This window comes from Phacochoerus africanus, chromosome 7 (assembly GCF_016906955.1).
Source record: "Phacochoerus africanus isolate WHEZ1 chromosome 7, ROS_Pafr_v1, whole genome shotgun sequence".
NCBI lineage: Eukaryota > Metazoa > Chordata > Mammalia > Artiodactyla > Suidae > Phacochoerus > Phacochoerus africanus.
In genome coordinates, this window is record NC_062550.1 from 80,823,656 (window position 1) to 80,840,045 (window position 16,390).

Here is a 16,390-nt window from a genome sequence, read left to right on the forward strand (position 1 = left end):
CTTAAGTCACATGAGACTCTGCCAAATATCTTGCTAAAATCAAGGTACATGCTGCCTAAGCAAGTTCTGTGACCTACTAGTTCACTCTTATCTCAAAAGATGAGGTTAGTTTAGCTTGACTATTAGGAAAATTGTATTCACCCCCCACGGAGCAATTATTTTCTGCAGTAATTGCACAAAGATAAGCTATTTAATAATTTGCTCTAGAATTACTCCTGGGATCTACTTTTTTTTTCTTTTTAACCACTTTTGGAAGCTGGGATGAAATTTGCCCATTTCCAGACCTCTGGCAATACTCCATGATTTCTTAAATATTCCTAGATATTTCTACTCTATTTGCTGCAGGAAAATTTTGCCTCCTACCTTGAACAATCAACATTTAAACATCTATTTAAGATTCTTTATGTCATTGTTTTGAAGCATATAATCAAAGGAGTAATTACGGTCCTTTGCTCTTCTACAATTTACCCAAAGATTATTTGGATTATGTCATAATAAATTTCATTTTCAAGGTACGAATGAAATGGAGAGCTGTGACAATAAATGAAACGACCCGCTTAAGGTGATTTTGAAGTGTTTTATATCACGGTTGTGGTTGTGATTTTACCACTCAATTTGGGTAAGCTCATCAAATCCTATCTCTAAATTGGAGGATTTTATTAATTTATTCATAATTTTATAAATTTATTATTTGTAATTTTATAAATTATAAAATGCTTCCAAAAAAGGAAAAAAAAAAAAACCCTAACCCCACAGCACTTTGAGACGAGTCATATAGCCCAGCTATATGACAAGAAATCATGTGACATGTTCCAGCCGAGCATCAGAGCCCCTGAAAGAGGTGAAGATGAAGCAGCCGTCACTGCTGTGGCCCCAGAAATAGCTCGGACGGAGGTGTTCAAGCTGCCACGCAGGTGAATGCTTTCCACTCTTCTAGGACTCACTCCCCTCAAAAAAGCAGGAACCCTTACCCACCCTCGCAGCATGCCTCTCCTGTCCGCTCCACTGCCGGCGTTTAAAGCAGCTGTTCTCAAGCTTCAACGTGTGTGTACGCATCTCCTCGGGATCTTGTAGTAAAATAAAGATTCTAATTCAGCCGGTGTGAGCTGGGACCTGAGACCCTACATCTCTCTCAAGCCCCCAGGTAATGCTGACGCTGCTGGTTCATGGGCTGCGCTTAGAGCTGACGGGTTGAAAGCCAGGAGCTCTGGCCCCCTGGCATATCCATTCAGTGTTTCTGTTTCTCATGATTGCTGGGACTAGTGGCACTGCATCACCTGGCACCCCTTCTGCAGGTGATCAGCGTGACTACCTGACACAGACTCCCCTGCTGTTCGGGTGAGAAGGCGCTGAAGGGAAGCATTTACCGCTGAAGCATCGTCACTCTTGGTATGAAAGCGAGTCTTGCCTGCTTCCTTTGGTCGACTTCCGAAGGGGATTTCTTGCTTCGCCAGGATATATATATTTAAATTACTTTCAATTCCACATCCCTCTCCCCACCCTGCCACGCTGTCCCTTCCAAATGGAGCCTGAGGCTCACTGCCTTGTATAATTCTTCCTTTTCTACACCTGGTTAGAAGTATAAAATTTGTACCACCCTCCTGATCAGAATAATGCATATAAAACTCCCTCACTGGGGGAAAAAGAGTCTTTTATTGCCTGTGCTGCTTTTACCTAACATCCTCTCCCACCAAGCCACAGCCCCTCACTCCCCAACTCAAGGACGTAGATGCTGGTCGAGGCAGAATGTTTACAAGAAAATGGAACCCTCCAGGACAAGGGACTTGGACAAACCATAGGAAGCATACTGTCTTCTTGCCAATCCTCTTTCTCCAGCCCTGTGTGCTAACCTCTCCCTCCCCTGTCTGCCCCCACCAACAGCTTGCGCCCACATTTCCAGGCTGTCTCCTCCCCCCCGCACTTTCCTCCTCCAGTTTTTCACGCACTCTTACCTCCCCCCTAACTCTCCCCACCCTCCATTCTACTCCCGACTCTTCTTACTTATGAGAAACATCTCTAGGAAGTGAATAAAGATTTTAAAACACTGCTGAGGAGAGGAGAGTGCCAGCCGGGGATGAAGGAAGGGCTGGATGAGGATGGATTGAAAGTGTCATCCGTCTGCGTGGTGAGCGAGCTCGGCTTCAGGACGGAGAGAACTTCAGGGCCGGGAAAGAAAGGGGCATGAGTGAAGGACCATGACCTCTCAGTGGGACAGGGAAGGAAGCAGAGCCCAGAGAGGTCCTCAGTGACATGCAAGGATGAGAGGGACACAGTGGGAGTCTCTGGAGGGAAGGAGAGCAGGAGGTGGTCGGAAGCAGGCTGTTTGGACAGTAAGTGCAGAGGGGGTGGTGCAGCCTGGTTTCTAGCCTGGGAAGCGATGCCAGTGGGAGAGGCTTAAAGTGGAGACGAAAGGGGACACAGAGCAAGTTTATTTAATGAACGCTTAGGCGGGAGAAGACACGCCTGAAAATGAGGAAAGAGGGACGAGCTGTTCTGACTCTCTAATTCATGTGAAAATTTTAAATATTTTGACAAATTCAAAATTATCTTTTCCACTTAAATGCACTTCCTAGAGCTTTTCTTTACTTCAGTGAGAACTCAGTGCAACCAACAAAATACTTTCTTCATCATCACCACTAAGAAATTTAGGGACATTCACTATGTCAGGCCCACAGCGAGCACTTTCTACAATATTTCACTTATGAGTAGCGCTGTTGCTACCTATCTTACAAATAAGGAAATTGAAAGTACAGCAAGGCTGAGTATTTTGTCCAACATCACAAAGCTGGCATCAGAGCTCTCAAACCCTGTTAATCTGACTCCAAAGTCCTTAGCCACAATGCACTGTCATCTTCCAAAGTCAGATGTCCACAGAAGAATGACAGTGTCAAAAGCAAGACTCAAGCAGAGAACCAAAAAACTTCGAGTAAAACCATCAAAATCTTAACAGAGCTCGTTTTTGACAGTAAGATGCTGGGTGATTTCTTTATACTTTATTTATATACTTTCTTTGACTGCACCCAAGGCATATGCAAGTTCTTGGGCCAGGGACTGAATCCGAGCCACAGCTGCAACCTACACCACAGCTGTGGCAATGCTGGATCCTTAACCCACTGCGCCACAGTGGGAACTCCTCTTTTTACTTTATTTTATGCATTTTCATAATGGTCTTTAATGATATCTTACTTTTACAATAAAAACTATTAAAAGGTCCCTTATATGTGGAATCTAAAAAAGGGATACAGTCCGACTGGGAACCATGAGGTTGCGGGTTCGGTCCCTGCCCTTGCTCAGTGGGTTAATGATCCAGCGTTGCCGTGAGCTGTGGTGTAGGTTGCAGACGCGGCTCGGATCCCGCGTTGCTGTGGCTCTGGCGTAGGCCAGCAGCTACAGCTCCGATTAGACCCCTAGCCTGGGAACCTCCATATGCCATTGGAGTGGCCCCCAAAAATAGCAAAAAGACAAAAAAAAATTAAAAAATAAAAAAAAATTTTTTTAAATAAAAAAGGGATACAGAGAACTTCTTAGCAGAACAGATACTGACTCACAGACTCTGCAAAACTTATGGTGTCCAAAGGAGACAGGTTGCAGGGGGAGGGATGGGCAGGGGTTTGGGGTGGGAATGCTGTAAAATTGGGTTGTGATGACCGTTGTACAACTGGAAGTGTAATAAAATCCACTCCGTTAAAAAGCATTAAAATGCAAAATGTAAGTAACTTTTCAAATGATAGTATTACTATTCCAAATCTTTGTGTGTGTGCGTGTGTGTGGGGGGGTGCATCTGTTAAGGCCCCAATCTCATTAGTTTTGTCCCTATTTCGTTTAAGGAGCTTACAAAATACTTACAGACAGGAGCAGAAACATCATCTAATTACTCAGTTCCCAAAGTGGACTTTTTAGTCACTAAATTCTGATTCAATTTCAACATTCTGAGGCTCAAATGACCAGCATGCTAGGACCTGGTAACATGTGATTATTTGTAATATTTACAAATTGAACAGGAGAATGAAAGAGATGGTTATTAAGGGCTGGGCGAGGAATAGGTGAGGATCAGTTATCTGTACAACTCCGTTTCTTTCCTTGTAGGTAAATCTAGCTTCTTTGGTGCAAAGCTTCTCTTACACTAGCCTCACTGTTGGTTAGGTATTTTGTTTTGTCCAGAGAAAGGAATATGCACTGCTGAGGACCAAATCAAATAAAATCTCTAATTCTAAGGAGGAAGAAGTGTATGCAGAAAGAAAGAAAATTGATCAGTTTGGTTGATGCTTTAAGAGTTAATAAAGTTGGGAGGAGGTCTGCATTTAAATAAGGAAGTTGGTACCAGTAAGAAAGCAAGCCATGTGCCACCACCACTTCCTGTTTTTGCCTACTGTCGCTGGTAGAGGGCTGTGGGTTTTGTGGGTGCTCCATTTATAACACTAGACTAGGCTTCCTTCCTCTTCTTCCATTCCACGAGGACACCTGGCTTCCCTTCTCCTCAAATCTAGATTCTTACCTTCAAAAACAATGTCCCCTTTATCATACTCTAAAAATGTAACTCCTGAGGACAGCAGAATTCCATACACCCCCAAGGCAAGAAATGTGTTGTACCTGATGGGCACTTTGGACTTCCATTCCTGTAGGAATGATGGCTCCATTCACAACTCTGTTTCCATGGTAATAATGCACATTTAAGGAGAGACGGGAGAGTTAGGAGGACTACACCCCCCGCTCCCTTCCCCTATCCTACCGCCAATTGATTATCATCCTGGGCAAGTTACTTAGGCTCAGTGAATCTTAGCTTCTTTATCTGTAGAATGGGGATGACAAACAGAACTGTTATAGATTCCATGAAACAATGGATACCTTAGAACTATCTTCCTTTTTCAATCCTTTACAATGGAATACTACTCAGCCATAAAAAAGAATGAAATAATGCCATTTGCAGCAACATGGATGGACCTAGAGGTGATAATACTGATTGGCATAAGTCAGACAGAGAATATCATATGAAACCACTTATATGTGGAATCTAAAATATGATAAAATGAACTTATTATGAAACAGACTCACAGACATCGAGAACAGACTGGTGATTGCCAAGGGAGAGGAGGGGTGGGAAAGGGGTGGATTAGGAGTTTGAGGGTAGCAGCTGTGAACAATTACATACACAATGGATAGACAACAAGGTCCTGGTTAAAGCACAGGGAGCTATAGCCAAAAGAATGTCTGTGTGTGTGTGTGTGTGTGTGTGTGTGTGTGTGTGTAACCAGATCACTTTCAGTATAGCAGAAATTAACACGATGTTGTAAATCAACTGTACTTCAATAAAATAAATTTTTCTAAAAAGTAAAAGTGATTCTCAGCTAGCAAGCCATACAAAGAGAGGCTGCGGTGGCTTCGGTCTGTAGGCTGTCGTTTGCCATCCCTGATACAGACGTAGATCACTGACACTGCGTGCTTGAAGGAAGGTGAAGCCTGTGGTCACAGAACAAAGCACAACAAACTGGCCTACATAAGGGCACTTTTCCAATCTGCTAAACCAACTACCACTCTATGAGCAATAAAAGTTCAAGCTAATCTTGAAAATCTAAAGTTCTGGACTATACGGACCTACTGCACAGACAGGCCCTTGACCTTCGGGAACCCAGAAGAGATCACAGAAAAGACATTCTACGCATCTTGGCCATGAATAGTACTGTTAAACCAGAGATAGTTAAGTTGCCTCTTGCAGACTAAGAAAAACTCAGGGCTCCTAAATGGAGGCCACACTATCGTCCTCGGGCAGCAGCAGAGGTAACTCAACACAGGCAGGACTAAGTGAACTCAGTGTACACATTCTTGCACATTCGTGCTCACACACACATACACCCCGCACTCCTACGTCTCTGAGGCCACGAGGATCGACTTCTTGGAACTGCTTATCAGACACATCTCAGATGACTCATCATCAACTAGGCAGAACTGCTCAACTTTTAAAAAACTGTGGGTGGGACTCACCTCCTACCCTTGCCAACTCTGTTTACAGAATAGGCACTCATTTTTAGCACAACACTCACCACTTTCCTATTTCCCCACTTGTGAAAAGCTTCTTGATCCAGTGAATTTCAAAAGAGTTCAATGGCCCTGCCGCTGTCCTTTCTACATGTACTCCAAACGCTGGCAAGCCTGAATGTGCCATCCCTCCCCTTCCCGTATTATTATTATCCCCAAACAAGAGACTCATGCCAGTGATTTCTGCTGCCAGCTGCGGGACAACAGTTTTCTCTTCAAATCATTTCTAAGGAACGGTGGCTATAACTCAAAGAATTCTGAAAACAAGTAACGGATTGACAAGACGGAAGATGAGTGTGACTCGACACAGGGACCTCCCAGGATGATCGGAAGAGCAGCGTTTCCTATTGACTTCCTCTTCATCGCCCATGTTGATATCACAGAATCCAATTTGGTCTTTCCTTAGAAGGCAAGGAACTGCCTGCTTTCAGAGTGCAAAGACAAGACCACGTAACACTTGCCAAGAACGACCTGATAAATATCACACAGACCATCTTTGTTACTGCTAAGAGCAAAATTATCATCGTGGTGGGTGTAATTCGAACTTTTTGGAATCTATGTAAAGTACTAAAGCAATGACAGTTCAAGAACATGCAGAGTAATTGCAAAGGTACACGACAATCTCACTCCAAATTGGCAGAATCTGCTGAAAGAGATTTGGGGACTCCAGAGAGCTATGCTAAGGCAGTTATTTAAGGGATTTATCGTAGCCCCTGATAGAACAAGAAGCCCATTTTTGTGACATGATAGTAATGATCAGATACCTATAATGTAGGATTTAGGGCAATGAGATGTTCTAATTCCATTTCTGTCTACCTCCTATGTAGACTGAATTGTAAAACACTAAATTTCAAGGGAGAAGGCACCTGGTAGTCTGATCTTGGTTTATAGAGCTCTTCGTTTTTTAGATTTACCCATACCAGCACGGCTAGTTACTGATTTGTTTGTAAACACTGTAATTGCAGACAATACGCTGTTGCATCTTTTTGATGGTAGGATGATGACAAATGGTCCACAAAGGTAAATATTAAGAGAGAGAAGAATTCACCTACAATTGGAACAAACAATCCACCACAAAGTGAAGGTAATTGCTGTAAACTGACAATGACGATTACTGTCCTTTTTGCAAATAGCAGTTTAGCAACAAATGTCCTTTTGGCAACACAATGCTAACCTCATACAGTATTTCTCAACAGTCTCTAATTATTTTGAATGAAGGAGGCATTCCCAGGAAAGTAACCCATGGGCGGTGAGTCCCTCGCTAAGCTTCTGATAGTTTTCATTACATCCCCTCGCCTACTGAAAATCTGAAGGTGAACTCAACCTCGTAGTTTATTCCCTCTGATATCTTTGCAAAATTATGAGAGCCAGTGTTTGGCCTCAAGCCTTGTAAAAATCTGTAAGACTATGCCAATTCTTACACATTGGTTCATTCATTTCAGGGGAACTTTATTGAGAATCAGCTACACGTGAGCACTGTTCTAGATCTTGTTGGGGGAGGAACAAGGAAGAATTAGACATTAATCCTGCCCTTGTAGGGCACAGAGCTCAACAGAGAATGGAAAATACATGCCTAAATAACAGAGGCACTACTTGCTATAAGAAAGATAACGACTACACTGAAAAGAGAAGGAAGGGAGGTCCTCCCACCTGGGAGGATTATAGCAACATTTTTGGAGATGGCACCTGTCCTGGGTCTTCCGGGATTGTCAGGATTCAGAAGCGCAGGGACAATGTTGGAGTGGAGTGACAGAAAGGCCAAGGTGACGGGCACCGTGCAGGCAGCCCCTACAGAAAGGAGGGAAGTTGGTACTGCCGACTCAGAGGCAACCTGCAGGTGAAAATGTGGTTTGGAGCAGGTGGCACTGTACTAATTGCTCAATCTAGCTCTCGCGGTCTAAATAGCAACACTGAAAATATTTTTTTTCTCAAGTTTCTATAGGTAAGAGAAAACGGGAAAAGTCTTATTGCAGTGGTTTTAAGCTCTCTAAAAAACATTTTTCTCAACTAGTTTCTTCCCCCAAAAGCATATAGTAAAAAAAAAGGTACTTTAAAGAGTATGAACTTTCCAGCCCCACTACACCCCCAGACCCCATGTCACTCTCCAGGAGCAGCCGCTCTCAACAGTCTTCTCCTGTAATTTCCCCAAATAGTCTGCACTAATATATGTACATATACACACACTGCCTTCACCCCAACTGCTCACTTCCATCCAATATTCAGTTTGTTTTTACCCAATAATACTCCTGGGAATTTTTTTCTATATCCATACATATAAGCCTATTTTATTCTTCTAAATAGCAGTCTAATATTACATTTTATGGAACTACTCTGGTTATTTAACCAGTTCCCTAGTAATGAATTTGGTATTATTCAACTTTGCTATTATTTGCTTTTGAATTCTTAGTTACAAAAAGTTTAGTTAAATCCCTGGAAGGAATGAAGTTCAAGGGCAGTGGGAAACCTTAAACAGCACATGAGGCAAGGTCAGACACAGATATGACCTGTATGAAGCAGCTCAGAAGGTGTACTGGTTTTAAAATATACTTGAGGTGTATCTGTACTTGCTGTGACCATGAACTTGACCATCCCCAATATACAATTTGGTACCACTGCGGAACTATTTTCATTATAATATAGAGCTAAAGTATTCATTTGCAAGTACCTATTGATAAGAATAAAATTTCTCTCATGGACTACACAAATAATGCAAGTTTGGCTTCTGATGGTGTCACTAAAAGGCAATATAGTGTTTTAGATCACTCAGGTTCTAGAGTTGAGGAATCCTCCGTGGAACCCTGGCTCCCCTACTTTCCAAGGCTTTTTTTTTTTTTTTTGTCTTTTTAGGGCCACAGCTGTGGCATATGGAGGTTCCCAGGTTAGGGGTCAAATCTGAGCTGTAGCTGCTCACCTACACCATGGCCACAGCAATGCCAGACCCGAGCGGCATCTGTGACCTACACCACAGCTCACAGCAGCGCCAGATCCTTAACCCACTGATAGAGGCCAGGGATCAAACCTGCATCCTCAAGGATGCTAGTCAGGCTCATTTCCGCTGAGCCACAACAGGAACTCCCTGAGTTGTTCTTAAGCCTCAGTTACCTCATCTGTAAAATGGGGCTAATATTTACTTCATAGTGTTGTTGGTGGGGATCAGATGAGATAATACGTTATATATCGTAGCCTTTCAGTAAATTTAATTACTTAGTAACCACCTTATTAATACTTTAACAAATACTAATGGTACTCTCTCCATCTCTCTCTCTCCCTCCACCCCTCTCTCTCTCCACACACACTCATTAACTTGTCACAGCAGCCCTATGGGGTTGCTGCTAATTAATAAATGTCTTCTTGAATTCCACTTTTCAAAGCATGCTTTTATTTATTTATTGGCTGCACCTATGGCATGCAGAAGTCCTTGGGCCAGGAATCGAATCCAAGCCACAGCTACAATCTACGCCACGGCTGTGGCAATGCCACTGTGCCACAAGGAACTCTCCCAGAGCGTGCGTTTAGACATGTTATCTTTTTTATTCTCCCAACTAAGACCCAAATGAGATAGAAAATGGAAAATGGCAAAAAAAAAAAAGTCTGGAATTACATAATCAACAAAAATAAAATTTAAATACTGTTTCGTACTCACTATAATGTTGTTTCACAATTACCATTTCAAACAGATTGTTTATGAACTCAGTATTTACGATAAACTATGATATCTCTTTGAACTCCCAGAAATGTCATGAATTATAGTCTCCTTTTTCATGGTCTAAAAGGTTACCTTATTAAAATAATAATAAATGAAAATAATACCTGCTAAGAAGTTATGGAAAAACATAAAGCATTTATTACTTTATGAGATTTATATAGTGTAATAAACCTCTCATTTACCCAGCACTGTGAGAAGATGACATGTTCCTCAGAGATTAATTTTCTATAAAATGCCTTTAATAGAACTCTTTAGAAAACACTATCTTCCTATTTTGGGCTGAGGTGGGAGAGACAGTAATATGAAATAACAAATGAAAGAAAACCTATGTCAAAAGATTAGCACTAGAAGAGGAAGATACAGTGGAAGGAGAGTTCTTCAGCTTCCATTGCCTTTTCCTCGGACCTCACTCTCAGGGAAACTCAATTCAACAGGTACCTTTTATTCTTCCCTGTGCCTCAGCCCATCCCCAAACTGCTGTCTCAGGGAACAGCTCCATGTTTGCTATTTTTTTAGGGCCGCTCCTGAGGTTTACAGAAGTTCCCAGGCTAGGGGTTGAATCAGAGCTGCAGCTGCCGGCCTACACCACAGCCACAACCACAGCCACGCCAGATCCGAGCCGAGTCTGTGACCTACACCACAGCTCATGGCAACGTGCCAGATCCTGAACCCACTAAGCGAGGCCAGGGATTGAACCTGCATTCTCATGGACACTAGCTGGGCTCATTCTGTTAGCCACAACGGGAACTCAGGAACAAGGCCCATTGTGTCTCCAACAGAGAACATGCAGCTTCAGAACAACTGTAAACCGAAATCGATAATCTACTATACTTCCTGTACCTCAGATGCAATTACAGGGCCTCAGAATTTATGTACGTATTTATTTATTTATTGTCTTTTTGTCTTTTCTAGGGCCACACCCGCGGCATATGGAAGTTCCCAGGCTAGGGGTCCAATCGGCGCTGTAGCCGCTGGCCTACACCAGAGCCACAGCAACACAGGATCCAAGCCACTGCAACCTACACCACGGCTCACGGCAACGCCGGATCCTCAACCCACTACGTGAAGCCAGGGATCGAACCCACGTCCTCATGGATGCTAGTCGGGTTCGTTAACCGCTGAGCCATGACGGGAACTCTGGGCCTCAAAATTTAGGCTAACACAAAACCTCACAGCATTCTCACAAGAGGGCAGAATTCACTGAATCGAACTGAATCAGATGTGTGCTGAAGAGGAATGACAGCCATTATAGTCAGATCCAAAAAATGAGCCCCAAAGTCATCCAAGAAAAAGAAATCACCCCAGCAAGTTTCCAGAGGACCCCGGTGTAGAGCCCGGCACCCAGCCTCAGTGAGACATGGAGGAGCCGTCCCAGCTGCTTTTCTAAAGAAGCCTGGACAGGCTTGGACTCTGTTTCCAGGTTGGCCACTGAGAGTCTGGAACAGGGCCCTGTATCAGATGAAAGATCTTCATCCTGCCAACTGCTTCTTGGCTTTGAGCAGCTGTGGGAGCAGCTGGTTTTACAACACAGAGTGAGTCCTTGTTCTGAGGCAGGAGAGTTCTACATTTTGTGAAAAACTTGTGAGTTAGGGTCTTGACACAACTACCTTCATCAGCTTTAACCTGCAGACCTGGTGCGCTGTGCTTGCTATTCAGGCATCTTACAAAGAACCAAATAACGCATGGTAGTTTTAGCCTGGGGAAATCTTGCAATGATCAAGTTTATCCAATCCTTTGCTGCAGTCAGAAACTGAAGAGTCATGAGAGAAGAGATCAAGTATCCTGAACTAGTATCATTAAAAATCAATCTAATTCCAGGAATGCTAGCTTGAAGACAAGAATGTACCCCTGCTTCCCACCTGATAATCTAGTAAAGGAATGTAAGGTGGAAACTGCTAGGACAGGAAGAACATGAGAGGAGAGACTACAATAACAACATTTCAGAAGCTGGAAAGTAAACAAAGCTGAATTTTTTTTTTTTTTTTTTTTGTCTTTGTAGGGCTGCACCTGTGGCAGATAGAGGTTCCCACGCTAGGGGTCCAATCGGAGCTGTAGCCACCAGCCTACATCACAGCCAAGGCAACATGGGATCCAAGCCAAGTCTGTAACCTACACCACAGCTCGTGGCAATGCTGGATCCTTAACCCACTGAGCAAGGCCAGGGATCGAACCCGAGTCCTTATGGATACTTGTCAGGTTCGTTAACTGCTGAGACATGACGGGAATTCCAACAAAGCTGAATCTAAAATTGGCAGTGAAGAAAGCCAAGACCAATCCAGTTTACACCACAGAATTCCCTAAAGGCCCAGGGGCATGACTGGAAGGAGGGAACAACAGGTGGGATGAGCTCAAATGATGAATTTGACAAATTTCTTTCAAGAAATAGCTAGGGTCGCCAGACCAGACCTACTCTGAAAGGCTGGGTAACTGGTCCTCTCCCATCCTGGTAAACATGACATAAGTATATAGAAAAATATATTCTCTGCAAAGCATAAAGTCTGAGTCTCTGGATAAGCGACTCAGCACAACCTGTGGGCGAGGGGTTCTGGAATGAAAACTGGTCTTGGGTGGACAGATACACAGAGATATTTGCTCCAGCCCTTCTCCCCCATTTGTCCCCAGAAAGATGGCAGCAATGTCCAGCCCCTACTGGCAGGTGACTAGAAGCTCTTCTCTGGGTGATCCGAACAGCCCAGGAGAAATAGACACTGCTGGTTCCCCAAGGAAAGAGCTACGAACAGCTCCTCTAGTGATGCTATTTCCAACAAGCTCCACTCATGTGTACCAGGCTCCCGTTAGTCTTGTTTCACTGCCACCACCTCCCAGCAATTCTTGAATATAACGGAGACAGAAGGACCACCTGACATCTGAGAAAAGACTCTAAAATGAAAGCATCCACAGTAAACAAAAATCAACTTACATCACAGGATACAATCAGCAGAACTCAGATTATGGGAAACTCAATAGGGCAAATGGCCCAGTTTCTTCAACAAATAAATTGCACAGAAAAGAGAAGAAAATGGGGGAACCTATTGAGGGAAAGAGACTTAAACCACACATTAACCATTTGCATTATATGGACCTTATCTGAGTACTGATTTGAACAATCCAATTTTTTTTTTAAAAACAAGATAATCAGAACAATTTAAACATTGTTTGGATATTCGATGCTATTAAGGAACTGTGGTTAATTTTTGGCATATGACATATTTTGGTTAGGTTTTTACAGTCTTTATGTATTAGAGAAATACACTGAAATATTTATGGATGAAATGATGCGCTGGCTGGGATTTACTTCCAGGCCGTCTGGGTGAGCAGCTGACTAAACTAGCATGGTCATGAGATGAAGGGAACATGGAAATATCTCAGAGTCTACTTGATGCTTGACATTTTCCATAACAAAGAAAAACTATCATTAGACTCCTCAGAGAAAACTCATAAACAGAAACAAAGTAATATGAAAAAGGAACATTCAAAGAATGTTTAAAAGCTCCTGTAAATAAAAAAAAAAAATAAGACATTCAGGAAGGAATTGGGGAAAAAAAATGATGTCCTATCCTAGAAAGTACAGTAAAAAAATTATAGAAATGAAAAAGAAAAGAATAAAAAGTTGGAGAGCTAGTCCAGAAGGTCCAAAATCCTGGCAACGGTTCCACAAAGAGAGAAAATAGAAAGAAGCAGCAATTCATCAACATAGCAATGTAAGAAAATGTCCCAGAACTGGAGACCAGGAATTTCTCAATGAAAAGATGTCCCAGCTGCCTGCTGCAATGGACGAAAACAGGCACACAGCAAGACACATCATTGTGAAACTGCAAAGCATTAGAAACAAAGAGATGTGGCAAGTTTCCAGAAAAGACAAAGTAAAAACAAAAGTTCTGACTATATATAAAAGATGAGAATAAGAAGCATCTGGGACTTCACAACAGAAAGAAGCAGAAAGCAATGAAGCAACACCTTCAAAATTCTGAAGGGAAATTACTGGCAATATAGAGTTCTATATCCAGCCAAACTACCAATCAAAGGTGAAGGTACAATAAAAACATCTTTCCAGGCATTAAGGCCTCAAAAATTTTATTTCTATTTACCCTTTTGCAGTACCAAAAGCTAGGAAGAAATGGAATCCCGGGAACAAAGGGTCTCACAGAAGAGAGAGGCAAAGGGAATTCCCAGGATGGTGACGAAGAGAGAGTCTAGAATAAGTTAACTCTGCATGCCTCGGTTCCCTCTTCTGGGAAACTGGGAGCTGAGAGTAGCACCTGCCTCACAGACCCGTCAGGATTCAGCATAAGACACTCAGAGTAGTTCCTGGTACATGTGGGAGCTATAAGAGCTGCTATTGTTTTCGTCATGGGAGAACTGACTCTTTATACTTTGTTAACGTATCACCACTTGACATACGACAATTACTAAAAAGAAGAAAAATGAATGTAAAACACATGTCTGAACTGAACCCATTTCCAGCTTTGGAATGACTGAAAATAGTCACAAAACCATAGGGTTTTGGAGAACAGCAAAATTCTGAGATTTTTCTAGTTCCTTTTCTTTGCTTCAAAGGACAGAGAATTGATGCTCAAAGTAGCCATGTAACTTGCCGGACTACACAACCATTTAGAAGAGGAGCTGGGTCTAGCAGTCAGGTTTTTCATGCCAGTGCACTGAAAACCACAAATGCAGTTACACAGCTCCATTGGTGGTATCTTCACAGGGTCAGAGTCTCACACACACACAAAAATATATATCACCATAGAAATATTTTGTCCAACTCTTGTCTTTTTACCTTAAAACCTTATATATAAGTAGAAAGTCCACAGAGAAAGATCCAGCCAGGGCAATAAAGAGAGGCGGCTACAGTGGGTTTATGAATTAAGTGGACGATAAGGAGACAACATATTAAATTTACTGTCCTACACAGAGTTGTTCTGATTCTAGGAAAGACACCTCTAGTGGGTTTACACACAAAAGTAAGTCCTTAATGCCCAGGGCTGTGGACCAACATGGGCACGGCATGGATGGGTGTTTCTGATGCCTGCGTAATGGAATGGGTAGCAATGCACTTTCGTGGCAGTTTTCTAAACCTTTCTAAAGGAACAAACACAATTTGCAGGATTAGTAGCCATTTCGGTCACCACTCCCAGGGAAATGCTGGATCTGACAATGAGGACTCCTGGGCAAGCCCAGTGAAGAGCAAGAGTGTTGTCAGGGCTGAAAAAGCAAGACCCCAGAAGACGAGAGCTGCCTTCTAACCTCATGAGGCCAAGCACCTCCTTTGAGGCCTGAGAGGGGAGTCAGGCTGGGTGGGAATTTTCTTCGTATAGATCCCATGATCTGTCTTCATCTCGTTCCAACTGAAATGAGGCCCTCTGTACATGTGCAGAAAGTCTCACTCTACAGTTTGAGCAGAACTTATTTCAAAAGAAAATCGCCCATTTTCTTTCCACCAAATCTCGGGGGAAAGTACACTCTAACGGCTCATCTTTGAAAACACTCAACACTTCTATGCTTCTTGAATATTTCTTACAAACAAATTGGCAATTACCTTTGGATGTAGTACATGTTCCAGAGCAATTCAAATACCAAAGTGGTGACTGGCTGGATTAAATACCTCTTAATATGTTTACCATTTAGCTGCGATTTAAAGTGACAAGTCAAGGGCCTCGAAATACAAAAAGTGCTATTTTCAAATCTTTTATCCTTTTCTCACATGCTGCTTTTGGCATTTTTGATTAACACAAAGATTTTCTCCTTCTACTTTCTTATCACCATTAGGTGCTTCTTGGAAAAGCATTCAAACAAACAATATAAAAGTAGGTCCTGGGACTTAGCAAAGTGAGTAAAACATAAAAAGAAATAAAAACAATTTAGAGATATTTCCTATTTCTCCTGTGCATGAACAGAAACATACAGAAAACACAGTTTCAACGTGGAAAAGTACTGCAGTGTCAACACTCACAGAAAAAGGAGGATTCCCGTGTTTGCCAACGCAAAGGCGAGTCCCAGAATCCCGCTGCCCATGATGGCGTTGCTTAGGTTAAAAACGGACATGCCTAGGGAGGTTGTTCCTGGAATCTAAACAGAGACAAACATTCACCCTAAGCAAAACGGTCCTCAAGAAAGATCACCACTCCAAAGCCTTTAAAGCACTCTCAGGAACCAAGAGAAAAATAAAATTCACGGACTCCTTTGGGAGTCCAGTTTTTTTTGTTTGTTTGTTTGTTTTAATGGGTTTCAGGAGAAAATTACATAGACTCCAAGGAAGCTCCTGGTGAATAAACAGCTATGCTTTTGGTACTACGGTGGAATTTTGGTGGAATTACAAACATCTGTCCCAATTTATGTAATTTTTTAAAAATAAGCAAACTTTATTAGAAGGACACTTACATACTCATCACATTTCTTTTTTTCCAAATGGCTGTTCGTGAGACTTCTTCTGCTTTCGCGATCAGAAATAAACTTGCTGCAAAGAGATGTAGAAGGATTTAATTTCACGATAATGCTTTGAAGCTTAACATCACGACTACAGGATTTATCACTTATCAGAACATCACGCATGAAAAGTTGTCCATCAGTTACCTAATCAGTTATCACTCTCTTTTTGTTTTGATTTGGTTTTTTTGCCAGTATGAGTTGTATTACACATTCTTCTTTTAC

The 16,390-nt window shown here is 42.3% G+C and overlaps 1 protein-coding gene and 1 long non-coding RNA gene across 4 annotated transcripts in view; one reads left to right on the forward strand and one right to left on the reverse strand.

The window, feature by feature from the left end:
* Positions 1 to 16,390, reverse strand: part of SLC38A1 (solute carrier family 38 member 1) — a 66,171-nt gene that overhangs the window by 22,520 nt on the left and 27,261 nt on the right. For 2 of the 3 annotated variants that reach the window (XM_047788040.1, XM_047788041.1), the window contains exons 3-4: positions 16,121 to 16,196; positions 15,693 to 15,808 (exon numbers count right to left, since the gene is read on the reverse strand). In XM_047788040.1, the coding sequence (XP_047643996.1) occupies positions 15,693 to 15,808; positions 16,121 to 16,196 (192 nt within the window). Of the gene's footprint in view, positions 1 to 15,692; positions 15,809 to 16,120; positions 16,197 to 16,390 lie in introns of those variants that run through there. The other variant, XM_047788043.1, reaches the window with a different exon arrangement.
* Positions 736 to 1,650, forward strand: LOC125131432 (uncharacterized). The gene is made up of 2 exons (XR_007135918.1): positions 736 to 1,144; positions 1,296 to 1,650. It is a non-coding gene; the product is annotated as an uncharacterized LOC125131432 (long non-coding RNA).